The 13335-nt window shown below is 48.4% G+C and overlaps 1 protein-coding gene across 2 annotated transcripts in view; it reads left to right on the top strand.

Moving 5' to 3' along the window:
- The window catches only part of PDHA1 (pyruvate dehydrogenase E1 subunit alpha 1), a 42128-nt gene extending 29706 nt beyond the window's left edge, over window positions 1-12422 (top strand). For both annotated transcript variants that reach the window (XM_075335435.1, XM_075335434.1), the window contains 6 exons: window positions 9188-9280; window positions 9569-9724; window positions 10727-10798; window positions 11133-11200; window positions 11671-11779; window positions 11903-12422. In XM_075335435.1, the coding sequence (XP_075191550.1) occupies window positions 9188-9280; window positions 9569-9724; window positions 10727-10798; window positions 11133-11200; window positions 11671-11779; window positions 11903-12067 (663 nt within the window). In that variant the 3' untranslated portion in view covers window positions 12068-12422. The remainder of the gene's footprint in view (window positions 1-9187; window positions 9281-9568; window positions 9725-10726; window positions 10799-11132; window positions 11201-11670; window positions 11780-11902) is intronic.
- The last annotated feature ends 913 nt before the right edge of the window (window positions 12423-13335 follow it).

The raw sequence follows: 13335 nt of genomic DNA, 5'->3' as shown, positions 1-13335 counted from the left end.
TTTTTTGCAATTTTTTTTTGCACTTGGAATTTTTTTGCCGTTTTCCAGTACACTATATCGTAAAACTTATGGTTTAATTTTAAACGTAGAACTCGTCCTGCAAAAAGAAGGGAATTTTGTTTACTTACCGTAAATTCCTTTTCTTCTAGCTCCAATTGGGAGACCCAGACAATTGGGTGTATAGGCTATGCCTCCGGAGGCCGCACAAAGTATTACACTTAAAAGTGTTAAGCCCCTCCCCTTCTGCCTATACACCCCCCGTGCTCCCACGGGCTCCTCAGTTTTGGTGCAAAAGCAAGAAGGAGGAAAAAGAATTATAAACTGGTTTAAAGTAACTTCAATCCGAAGGAATATCGGAGAACTGAAACCATTCAACATGAACAACATGTGTACACAAAAAAACAGGGGCGGGCGCTGGGTCTCCCAATTGGAGCTAGAAGAAAAGGAATTTACGGTAAGTAAACAAAATTCCCTTCTTCTTTGTCGCTCCATTGGGAGACCCAGACAATTGGGACGTCCAAAAGCAGTCCCTGGGTGGGTAAAATAATACCTCGTAAGAGAGCCGTAAAACGGCCTCTTCCTACAGGTGGGCAACCGCCGCCTGAAGGACTCGTCTACCTAGGCTGGCATCCGCCGAAGCATAGGTATGCACCTGATAGTGTTTCGTGAAAGTGTGCAGGCTCGACCAGGTAGCCGCCTGACACACCTGCTGAGCCGTAGCCTGGTGCCTCAAAGCCCAGGACGCGCCCACGGCTCTGGTAGAATGGGCCTTCAGCCCTGAGGGAACCGGAAGCCCAGCCGAACGGTAGGCTTCGAGAATTGGCTCCTTGATCCACCGAGCCAAGGTTGATTTGGAAGCCTGTGACCCTTTACGCTGGCCAGCGACAAGGACAAAGAGTGCATCCGAGCGGCGCAGGGGCGCCGTACGAGAAATGTAGAGTCTGAGTGCTCTCACCAGATCTAACAAGTGCAAATCCTTTTCACATTGGTGAACTGGATGAGGACAAAAAGAAGGTAAGGAGATATCCTGATTGAGATGAAAGGGGGATACCACCTTAGGGAGAAATTCCGGAACCGGACGCAGAACCACCTTGTCCTGGTGAAAAACCAGGAAAGGGGCTTTGCATGACAGCGCTGCTAGCTCAGACACTCTCCGAAGTGAAGTGACTGCTACTAGAAAAACCACTTTCTGCGAAAGGCGTGAGAGAGAAATATATCTCATTGGCTCGAATGGTGGTTTCTGAAGAACCATCAGCACCCTGTTCAGATCCCAGGGTTCTAACGGCCGCTTGTAAGGAGGAACGATGTGACAAACCCCCTGCAGGAACGTGCGTACCTGTGGAAGTCTGGCTAGGCGCTTCTGGAAAAACACAGAGAGCGCTGAGACTTGTCCCTTAAGGGAGCCGAGCGACAAACCCTTTTCCAGTCCAGATTGAAGGAAGGACAGAAAAGTGGGCAAGGCAAAAGGCCAGGGAGAAAAACCCTGAGCAGAGCACCACGACAGGAAAATTTTCCACGTCCTGTGGTAGATCTTGGCGGACGTTGGTTTCCTAGCCTGTCTCATAGTGGCAATGACGTCTTGAGATAACCCTGAAGACGCTAGGATCCAGGACTCAATAGCCACACAGTCAGGTTGAGGGCCGCAGAATTCAGATGGAAAAACGGCCCTTGAGATAGCAAGTCTGGTCGGTCTGGTAGTGCCCATGGTTGGCCGACCGTGAGATGCCACAGATCCGGGTACCACGACCGCCTCGGCCAGTCTGGAGCGACGAGGATGACGCGGCGGCAGTCGGCCCTGATCTTGCGTAACACTCTGGGCAACAGTGCCAGCGGAGGAAACACATAAGGGAGCTGAAACTGCGACCAATCCTGAACTAAGGCGTCTGCCGCCAGAGCTCTGGGATCTTGAGACCGTGCCATGAACGTCGGTACCTTGTTGTTGTGCCGGGACGCCATGAGGTCGACGTCCGGCACCCCCCAGCGGCAACAGATCTCCTGAAACACGTCCGGGTGAAGGGACCATTCCCCTGCGTCCATGCCCTGGCGACTGAGATAATCTGCTTCCCAGTTTTCCACGCCTGGAATGTGAACTGCAGAGATGGTGGAGGCCGTGGCTTCCACCCACATCAAAATCCGCCGGACTTCCTGGAAGGCTTGCCGACTGCGTGTGCCGCCTTGGTGGTTGATGTATGCCACCGCTGTGGAATTGTCCGACTGAATTCTGATCTGCTTGCCTTCCAGCCACTGCTGGAACGCTTTCAGGGCAAGATACACTGCCCGTATTTCCAGAACATTGATCTGAAGCGAGGACTCTTGCTGGGTCCACGTACCCTGAGCCCTGTGGTGGAGAAAAACCGCTCCCCACCCTGACAGACTCGCGTCCGTCGTGACCACCTCCCAGGATGGGGGTAGGAAGGATTTCCCCTTCGATAATGAAGTGGGAAGAAGCCACCACCGAAGGGAAGCTTTGGTCGCCTGAGAGAGGGAGACGTTCCTGTCGAGGGACGTCGGCTTCCTGTCCCATTTGCGTAGGATGTCCCATTGAAGAGGACGCAGGTGAAACTGCGCGAAAGGAACTGCCTCCATTGCTGCCACCATCTTCCCCAGGAAGTGCATGAGGCGCCTCAAGGGGTGTGACTGGCCTTGAAGGAGAGATTGTACCCCTGTCTGTAGTGACCGCTGCTTGATCAGCGGAAGCTTCACTATCGCTGAGAGGGTATGAAACTCCATGCCAAGGTATGTGAGCGATTGGGCCGGTGTCAGATTTGACTTTGGAAAATTGATGATCCACCCGAAACTCTGGAGAGTCTCCAGGGTAGCGTCGAGGCTGTGTTGGCATGCCTCTTGAGAGGGTGCCTTGATCACGAGATCGTCCAAGTAAGGGATCACCGAGTGACCCTGAGAGTGGAGGACCGCTACTACAGTAGCCATAACCTTGGTGAAAACCCGTGGGGCTGTTGCCAGGCCGAACGGCAGTGCCACGAACTGCAGGTGTTCGTTTTCTATGGCGAAGCGCAAGAAGCGCTGGTGCTCTGGAGCAATCGGTACGTGGAGATAAGCATCTTTGATATCGATCGATGCAAGGAAATCTCCTTGGGACATTGAGGCGATGACGGAGCGGAGGGATTCCATCCGGAACCGCCTGGTCTTTACGTGTTTGTTGAGAAGTTTCAGGTCCAGGACAGGACGGAAAGACCCGTCCTTCTTTGGGACCACAAACAAGTTGGAGTAAAAACCGTGGCCCTGTTGCTGAAGAGGAACAGGGACCACCACTCCTTCTGCCTTCAGAGTGCCCAGCGCCTGCAGAAGAGCCTCGGCTCGCTCGGGAGGCGGGGATGACCTGAAGAATCGAGTCGGGGGACGAGAGGTGAACTCTATCTTGTAACCGTGAGACAGAATGTCTCTCACCCAACGGTCTTTTACCCGTGGCAGCCAGGCGTCGCAAAAGCGGGAGAGCCTGCCACCGACCGAAGATGCGGAGTGAGGAGGCCGAAAGTCATGAGGAAGCCGCTTTGGTAGCGGCACCTCCGGTGGCCTTTTTAGGACGTGACTTAGACCGCCATGCGTCAGAGTTCCTTTGATCTTTCTGAGGCCTTTTGGACGAGGAGAATTGGGACCTGCCCGCGCCCCGAAAGGACCGAAACCTCGACTGCCCCTTCCTCTGTTGGGGTATGTTCGGTTTGGGCTGGGGTAAGGATGTATCCTTTCCCTTGGATTGTTTGATGATTTCATCCAAACGCTCGCCAAACAATCGGTCGCCAGAAATTGGCAAACTGGTTAAGCGCTTTTTGGAAACAGAATCTGCCTTCCATTCCCGTAGCCACAAGGCCCTGCGGAGTACCACCGAATTGGCGGCTGCAACCGCCGTACGGCTCGCAGAGTCCAGGACAGCATTAATAGCGTAAGACGCAAATGCCGACGTCTGAGTGGTTATGGACGCCACCTGTGGCGCGGACGTGCGTGTGGCTGCGTCAATTTGCGCTTGACCTGCTGAGATAGCTTGTAGCGCCCATACGGCTGCGAACGCTGGGGCAAAAGAAGCGCCGATAGCTTCATAGATGGATTTCAACCAGAGCTCCATCTGCCTGTCAGTGGCATCTTTGAGTGAAGCCCCATCTTCCACTGCAAGTATGGATCTAGCTGCCAGTCTGGAGATTGGAGGATCCACTTTGGGACACTGAGCCCAACTTTTGACCACGTCAGGGGGAAAAGGATAACGTGTATCCTTAAGGCGCTTAGAAAAACGCTTATCTGGACAAGCATGGTGATTCTGGACTGCCTCTCTGAAATCAGAGTGGTCCAGAAACATACTCGGTGTACGCTTGGGAAACCTGAAACGGAAGTTCTCCTGCTGAGAGGCTGACTCCTCCACCGGAGGAGCTGAGGGAGAAATATCCAACATACGATTGATGGACGCAATAAGGTCGTTCACTATGGCGTCCCCGTCCGGAGTATCAAGATTGAGAGCGGCCTCAGGATCAGAATCCTGATCAGCTGTCTCCGCATCATCAACCAGAGATTCCCCCCTCTGAGACCCTGCACAATATGATGATGTCGAGGGAAAATCTAAGCGAGCTCGCTTAGTCGGTCTGGGGCTGGGGTCTGTGTCAGAACCCTCAGCCTGGGATCCATGAGATACCCCGGGAGGACATTGTTGGTCCAGCTGAGGTGGGCCAGGGAACAAAGATTCAACAGAGTCCCTGTGCTGAGATACCGGCCTGGACTGCAAGGCTTCTAGTATCTTAGCCATAGTCTCAGAGAGTTTTGCAAACTCCGTCCCCGTCACCTGAACAGTGTTAGCAGGTGGCTCCCCCTGGGCCCCTCTTAGCAGAGGCTCCGGCTGAGTAAGTGCCACAGGGGCCGAACAGTGCACACAATGAGGGTCAGTGGAACCTGCCGGTAGCGGGGTCGTACATGCGGCGCAGGCAACATAATAAGCCTGTGTTTTGGCACCCCTGCCTTTCGTGGGCGCCATGCTATTATCTTCCCTGAGTAACACAATAGGGTATATAGCCAGAAATCAACTGTGCACCATACAGTGTAAAACATATATACCATAAACATATAATGTTACACTACTGCACAATGGGGCTAGCACCACAGGTGCTGCTTACCACTCGCCTAAAGCGGTTGTGAGGCCACCAGAGTCCCTGCCTGGGTCTCCCAGACTTTGTCCCCCTCTGCTGCGTCCGAGGAGCTGACAGGAATGGCTGCCGGCGTCCTGAGGAGAGGAGGGAGCCGTGGGCGTGACCCAGAAAGTGCGGGAACTGGTGCCCGCACTGTGCACAGTGAGGGGGGTGGAGTATGCAAAGCATGCTCCAGCCCTCAGTGCTGCTCGTTCTGTGCAGCGTCCCGCCCTTCCCCTGCCTGTCAGGGCTGTGGGCGGGAGGAAAGGAAACTAGGCCGCAAAAAGCCGGGGACTCTAGTAATAAACGCGGCCGGCGTGGAAGTCCCCGGCGCACTACAAGTCCCAGCCGCGCCGCAGTGTTTCCATGGCCGCGGCGGTCAGTGCGGCAGTCCCTATACATAAACACACTCAGCAACGCTGAGTGTGTAATGGCACATATTAACCCGGTCAGCGCCGTGGTCCCCGGTGCACTAGCACACCCAGCAAAGCTGGAGTGTTGCTGTGCGCGGTCCCCACCGGGATACAGAGTACCTCCAAGTAGCAGGGCCATGTCCCTGAACGATACCCGGCTCCTATCCAGCAGGCTCCACAGGAGTTGTGGATGAAGCGCGGTCTCAGTGCCTGGAGACCGATAGGATCCCACTTCCACCAGAGCCCTAAGGGGGATGGGGAAGGAAAAACAGCATGTGGGCTCCAGCCTCCGTACCCGCAATGGATACGTCAACCTTACAACACCACCGACAAGAGTGGGGTGAGAAGGGAGCATGCTGGGGGCTCTATATGGGCCCACTTTTCTTCCATCCGACATGGTCAGCAGCTGCTGCTGACCAATCTGTGGAGCTGTGCGTGCGTGTCTGACCTCCTTCGCACAAAGCAAAAAACTGAGGAGCCCGTGGGAGCACGGGGGGTGTATAGGCAGAAGGGGAGGGGCTTAACACTTTTAAGTGTAATACTTTGTGCGGCCTCCGGAGGCATAGCCTATACACCCAATTGTCTGGGTCTCCCAATGGAGCGACAAAGAAATAAGTCCTCATATGGGAAGATTGAAGGAAAAATAGTTACAGCTTTCAGAAGGGGAACGAAAAAAAAACGTATAAATGGAAAATCGCCGGGGGTGAAGGGGTTAAAGGGATTTTCTGATTTCTCAAAATTCCTGGATGCGGTTTTTCAAAAAAATAAATTGAGCTTTATACACTCTCCCCGGGTCCGGCGCAAAGTTTCAGTCTTTGATGTCTGTTATTCTCTGCAGCACTGACGTCACCACCAACACTGCAGCTAATAACTGAGCTCTGTGGCTTTGCCCGGGCTAATGGCATGAACTGCTCACAGCCGCTGAAGTGAGTTAATGGCTGCAGCGGTGGAGACTCAGCACTGGACCTGGTGAGAGTGAGTAAACATGTGGTTTTTCTTTGTTTTTCCATTAATCTACAGTCAGTGAAAAGTTATTTTATGAAAGAAATACTGCTTTAAACATACAGTTTTGGTTATTTAACTCTCGTTTGCCCTTTGAAGGACCCTCATGGCTGTTTGAACTCAGAGCTTGCTATTAGGATATACTTCTTGCTACCATTTATTAGCATAGTATAGTAATAAAAATCTGTTTAAAAAAAATGAATACATTAAAATTAAAGGGGATCTGACAGCAGGTGTTTGGTAACCCATCTGAGAGCAACATGATGTAGGTAAAGAGATCCTGAATGCAGCGATGCATCACTTAGATTACTTGGTGCAGCTGTTCTGACAATTTTTTTTAAATTTAGCAATGCAGGAGAGCTGAGACATTTGCCCTCACCCACACCAGGCTCTTTTTGTACAATGTCTATAGACAGTGAGCTGCTAATCACTGGAGGGGGCGTGTTGGACTAGCTGAGCTAGTCCAGAAATGATAATATCCTGAAGATAGAACTAACGTTCCAGGGGTTCATTATTCTGTATGAAGACCTATTTGGGCCCAGAACTGTATGGGGGACTGTGTGGTGCCCATTACTCTGTATGGGAGGTCTGTGTGTGGCCCATTACCATTACTCTGTATGGGAGGTCTGTGTGTGGCCCATTACTCTGTATGGGAGGTCTGTGTGTGGCCCATTACTCTGTATGAGAGGTCTGTGTGTGGCCCATTACTCTGTATGAGAGGTCTGTGTGTGGCCCATTACTCTGTATGAGAGGTCTGTGTGTGGCCCATTACTCTGTATGGGAGGTCTGTGTGTGGCCCATTACTCTGTATGAGAGGTCTGTGTGTGGCCCATTACTCTGTATGAGAGGTCTGTGTGTGGCCCATTACTCTGTATGGGAGGTCTGTGTGTGGCCCATTACTCTGTATGGGAGGTCTGTGTGTGGCCCATTACTCTGTATGGGAGGTCTGTGTGTGGCCCATTACTCTGTATGGGAGGTCTGTGTGTGGCCCATTACTCTGTATGGGAGGTCTGTGTGTGGCCCATTACTCTGTATGGGAGGTCTGTGTGTGGCCCATTACTCTGTATGAGAGGTCTGTGTGTGGCCCATTACTCTGTATGGGAGGTCTGTGTGTGGCCCATTACTCTGTATGGGAGGTCTGTGTGTGGCCCATTACTCTGTATGGGAGGTCTGTGTGTGGCCCATTACTCTGTATGGGAGGTCTGTGTGTGGCCCATTACTCTGTATGGGAGGTCTGTGTGTGGCCCATTACTCTGTATGGGAGGTCTGTGTGTGGCCCATTACTCTGTATGGGAGGTCTGTGTGTGGCCCATTACTCTGTATGGGAGGTCTGTGTGTGGCCCATTACTCTGTATGGGAGGTCTGTGTGTGGCCCATTACTCTGTATGGGAGGTCTGTGTGTGGCCCATTACTCTGTATGGGAGGTCTGTGTGTGGCCCATTACTCTGTATGGGAGGTCTGTGTGTGGCCCATTACTCTGTATGGGAGGTCTGTGTGTGGCCCATTACTCTGTATGGGAGGTCTGTGTGTGGCCCATTACTCTGTATGGGAGGTCTGTGTGTGGCCCATTACTCTGTATGGGAGGTCTGTGTGTGGCCCATTACTCTGTATGGGAGGTCTGTGTGTGGCCCATTACTCTGTATGGGAGGTCTGTGTGTGGCCCATTACTCTGTATGGGAGGTCTGTGTGTGGCCCATTACTCTGTATGGGAGGTCTGTGTGTGGCCCATTACTCTGTATGGGAGGTCTGTGTGTGGCCCATTACTCTGTATGGGAGGTCTGTGTGTGGCCCATTACTCTGTATGGGAGGTCTGTGTGTGGCTCACTACTCTGTATGGGAGGTCTGTGTGTGGCCCATTACTCTGTATGGGAGGTCTGTGTGTGGCTCACTACTCTGTATAGGGGATTGTGTGAAGGAAAACTTTGTAAGAACGTCAGAGTTGAGACATGCTGTTCTGTGACCCCTTCCGAATATTACGTTTTTTTTGTTTGTATTTTTTTGGGGGTGGGAATATGAACTCTGGAATAATATAGAAGAGGCTTTCCAGAGCATATCCATGTCTTCTGTTAATCTGCAGCAACCGTGAGAAGCGATCCTGTCCACATGGGCAATATTCGGATGGTTTCAACGTCTAGTAGAATCTAAACCGCAATTAGTGCACTTCTGAAGGCAAATAGTGGTCTGATGGGCTACTCTATGGGGTATTCAATAAAGTAGCCATTCAATGTATGTACAGAGATATTCTTCATCGTATTAAATATCCTCGCTTGCGGTCAGTGAATATGAATGGTTCTGTCAGAGATGTAAACCTGTCATTTTTGTTGAGAGTCTATTTTTCTTATTTCGCATTGTAGTCATGCGCCCCAGGGGACGTTTTCGGCATAATAAAGACCTTGTCAAAATTTTGAAAGCATCACCGAGGTTCCCACCATTTCTATGGAGGGCTATACTCTCTAAGATTTGTGTTATTTGCAGATGTTCGGCAATGTGCAGTGGCCGTTAATTAGAAATACACTATTTTATTAATTGCATTTTTGGTTGGTATGTTTATACTCTGGGTGATTGGTGTTTGCTAAATTTGTATAGTCAGACCCTTTAGATTATTGTGTTGGTGTTTCTGTAGGGTAATTATTTGTATGATTGCAGGTCCCCCTCGGAGCCGGCATTGCTCTGGCCTGTAAGTATTTTGGAAAGGATGAGATCTGTCTGTCGCTGTATGGTGATGGCGCCGCTAATCAGGTAAGGATGGAAGAGAACGGGTTAAGCATCTTAAAGATTTTTGTTTTTTATTGATCCAACACAATGTAATAACATGAAGACTGCAAAACAATAATCTTATTCCATCAAGTTCAATGATTTCGCATAAAGTCCGTGTTTTCCCATGTGACAGCCGACCAGTGCTTCATTCAGTGATTGATCACATTTGTAATGAAATAATTTTACAAGAAATGTTAGTTTATTTCAATAATTTTTTACGTGTTTAGCCACAGTGTCTCAAGCATTCGCTATTCTGTATGGCTTTTACAGGGTCAGATTTTTGAGACCTACAACATGGCTGCCTTATGGAAACTGCCTTGTATCTTCATTTGTGAAAACAACAGATATGGTATGGGCACCTCTGTGGAGAGGGCTGCAGCAAGTACCGACTACTTCAAACGTGGGGACTACATCCCAGGCCTCAGGGTGAGTGACCTCAGGTTTGTCCATTTTAGTGTAATGGTGAACAAAAACAATGTTCGGGAATTGAGAATCTTATGGGATATTGTTAGCATTAACCATAGAGCCACCGCAGCGACTGGTCTAGTCATTATGTTATGGGAGACTGTTGGCAGCAGAACAGAAATCACTAGGTGGTCCTAGTAAAGGATAGTATTCCCCATCAATACTAATTATAATAGCATGCCTCATACCTTTTCTAGCCTTCATACACTTTATATAGCTTTTGGCTGAACAATGATTCTACCAAATGTCAGACATCTCTCCTGACACCCCCCATATACAGGAGCCCTTCTGTGCGCTCTATGGGAGTGCCGCTCTCAGACAGCTCTGGAAGTGACTTATCTGTTAGAGCGCAAAAGGATATCCTTGAAATTATGCGGCAGTGGGGAGGCCTCCATATACATTACTGTCATGCGAACCTGTTGTAAATGGAGGCCTTTAACAGAGGGGTTGGTGGTTTGTTTTCTGTTTTTTTGTTTTTTTTTTGGGGGGGGTGTCTCCACAAAATGGAAATCTGCATTTAGTAGTCCGCTGGTTCTTTCAGATATGGGAGAGTGCCGTTTAATCAGGAGCTTGTGAAGAAAATTTTCCTCCATAAGTAAACTGACAGATGACAAGTCGGACACCTCCAGGAGGCAGCGCGTACATGATGCTCAGCGATTGCATGGTGTACACCAGCTCAGCTACCAAAGAACTACTGCACACGCTCTAACAATACAGCCAAGTGCTGGCGTACATCATCCTGATCACTTGTCTCATGGCAGAATTAACCAGAACAAACAGCACTAAAGACAGGGGGCATATTTTTGTAAAACCATGTGACCCATCTATTATTTCTTTAGTCCTCGTAGTCTAACAGTTTGGGTGGCAGAAAGATAACCACAGGTTCTTTTTAGTTTTAGATTTTATTTTTTTTTATTATTTTTTTTTTTTTTACACACCTTATTGTCTAAATTTTTTCCCTAGGTTGATGGTATGGATGTCCTTTGTGTCAGAGAAGCCACCAAGTTTGCTGCTAATCACTGCAGATCTGGGAAGGTAAAATGTATTTTATATTTTGTTTGATATGTTGTATAACTTTCAGAATAAAAAATCATATTCAAGAGACATGTAAGATTGGGGTCTGGGTGCAGAGACCCTCATTGATTGTTAAAATGAAGTGGTCAGTAGAGCACTACCTCCCTCTGAGACTAATGATGAAGCTCATAGTTCTTATTGGGCCATCTTCCGTTTATGTGGCTGAGTGCTTCTGCCCCAATGTCTTGGCGATTAATCAATTTCAAAACATCTGATATTTGTAATATTTTACTTTTTCTGAACATTCATATAACATGTTAAGTCGTGTCTTACATTGCCTATATACTTGTTTCAGGGTCCTATTCTGATGGAGCTTCAGACATACCGATACCATGGACATAGTATGAGTGACCCTGGAGTTAGGTAACTACACTACCCAGAGAACTACTGTTTTTTTTTTATCCCATTTCCTTTTTTGTTTTTGCACCATTTGTTAGTATATTGAGGTGATCTACCCTTTTAGTACATTATTGTGAGATGTCTTTCTCGTTCTTTATAGGGTCCCAGATGACATCTGTCACCTCTTTGAAATAGGAAGTAGGAAGGTTTAGTTGACATGATCAATTATAGGTCTTAGAAAGTTCGATTAAGCTTTATATAATCATTTTCTCCACGAGTAATAAATAGGGGAACCATCAATATTGAGTGAATGCCAGGGACATGACTGAGGTGTCCATGTATGATGGAGATGATCATGGTTTCTGTATATCCAGACTGGACTGCACAGTAATAATACACTGCTAATCCCTGCGTCACACAATAATTAAATGGCACTCGGCAATGTGATATACATTCATCTGACATTCATTACGATGTACTTGTGTGTTCTCCAGTTACAGAACAAGAGATGAAATTCAGGAAGTGAGGAGTAAAAGTGACCCGATCACCCTGCTCAAGGACAGGATGCTCAACAACAACTTGTCCAATGTTGAGGAACTGAAGGTACAGCCAACGCACGGGCGAGTTCTGGGAGGGGCAGCCAGGACGCGGCCGGGGGTCTGTGGCTCTGGCTATATTAAATGTGGCAGCCAAATTCTCCTCTAAAACCACTGTTGTCTATTGTAGGAAATCGATGTTGAAGTGCGAAAAGAAATTGAGGAAGCCGCCCAGTTTGCCACCACTGACCCCGAGCCCCCTCTGGAGGAACTAGGATATCACATTTATCACAACGAACCTACTTTCGAAGTACGAGGTGCAAATCCCTGGATCAAGTACAAATCTGTCAGCTAAACCATCCAATTAGACACATTTGGAAACCATGTCTGTTACTCCTAACATGGGAACAACTTATCATTTCATTTAACCCTTTCCACCTCTATTGGGATAAGCATAAGATACCTTTGGCAGAATATTTTAATTTTTATAACTGAGACTCTTGTGTTTAAAAGTATTAAGTCTGCCAGTTGCCTTATGGTCTACATATAGAACAGCCTCCAGTGGTTACAATTCTGTCATGGTATGTTCATTCTATTCCCATCTTATTTATAGAAGGCTCCTCCTATTTTATAGTTTATCCAGAAGTGAATCATGTGTCTTGCCCTCCATGCAATTTTTTTGCTATGATTAAAATTGGCCTTCATGTAAATGATGTGTTCTCTTATTTCAGTACATCCTCTATTTTATTCCGATCACAAAAGGTGAATGTATGAGTATGTTACAATCATCAAAGCAGCTCAGCATATTGGTAAAGGTGACAAATAATGTACTATCCACTGACAATACCTGCTAATTGCCGTGCGGACTATCGGGGAAATTGATAAGTAATCAATTGGAAGAAAAAAAAAGTCTGTTGCACAAAAATGAAGTTATACAACACACATTTCACTTTTACAAACCCCATTAAGCTATTAGAAGAATTTTTGTTTCGGCATCGTAAAGAAATGTTAAGTGCCTAAGGGCAAATTCTGATGTCTGTCCATGTGCTGTGCTTTCTCAGAAGGCTCCACGTATACTGCTACGGTGTAGGTAAGTTCAGTGCAGGTAGAGGTAGAAGAAAAAAAAAATCACAAGATGAGTTGGAGCAGTAGACACATATACCGAACTGATAACCAGTTAATCTTACAGACTCCTTGAGATAAAGCTGCTGAAAGGAAACTTTATTTACAGATTCAGATCTAAAGGTCCAGTCACACTAAGCAACTTACCAGCGATCCCAACAACGATAGGGATCGCTGGTAAGTTGCTAGGAGGTTGCTGGTGAGATGTCACACTGCGACGCTCCAGCGATCCCACCAGCAACCTGACCTGGCAGGGATCGCTGGAGCGTCGCTACACGAGTTGCTGGTGAGCTCACCAGCAACCAGACACACGTGCAGAGAGCAGGGAGCAGCGCACACTGAGCGCTGGCTCCCTGCTCTCCTAGTTACAGCACACATCGGGTTAATTACCCGATGTGTGCTGCAGCTACATGTGCACAGAGCAGGGAGCAGCGCACACTGCTTAGCGCTGGCTCCTTGCTCTCCTAGCTACAGCACACATCGGGTTAATTAACCCGATGT

Source organism: Anomaloglossus baeobatrachus, chromosome 2, assembly GCF_048569485.1.
Source record: "Anomaloglossus baeobatrachus isolate aAnoBae1 chromosome 2, aAnoBae1.hap1, whole genome shotgun sequence".
NCBI lineage: Eukaryota > Metazoa > Chordata > Amphibia > Anura > Aromobatidae > Anomaloglossus > Anomaloglossus baeobatrachus.
Note: the sequence above shows the minus strand (reverse complement) of the source record. Positions and strands in the feature narration are given on the sequence as shown.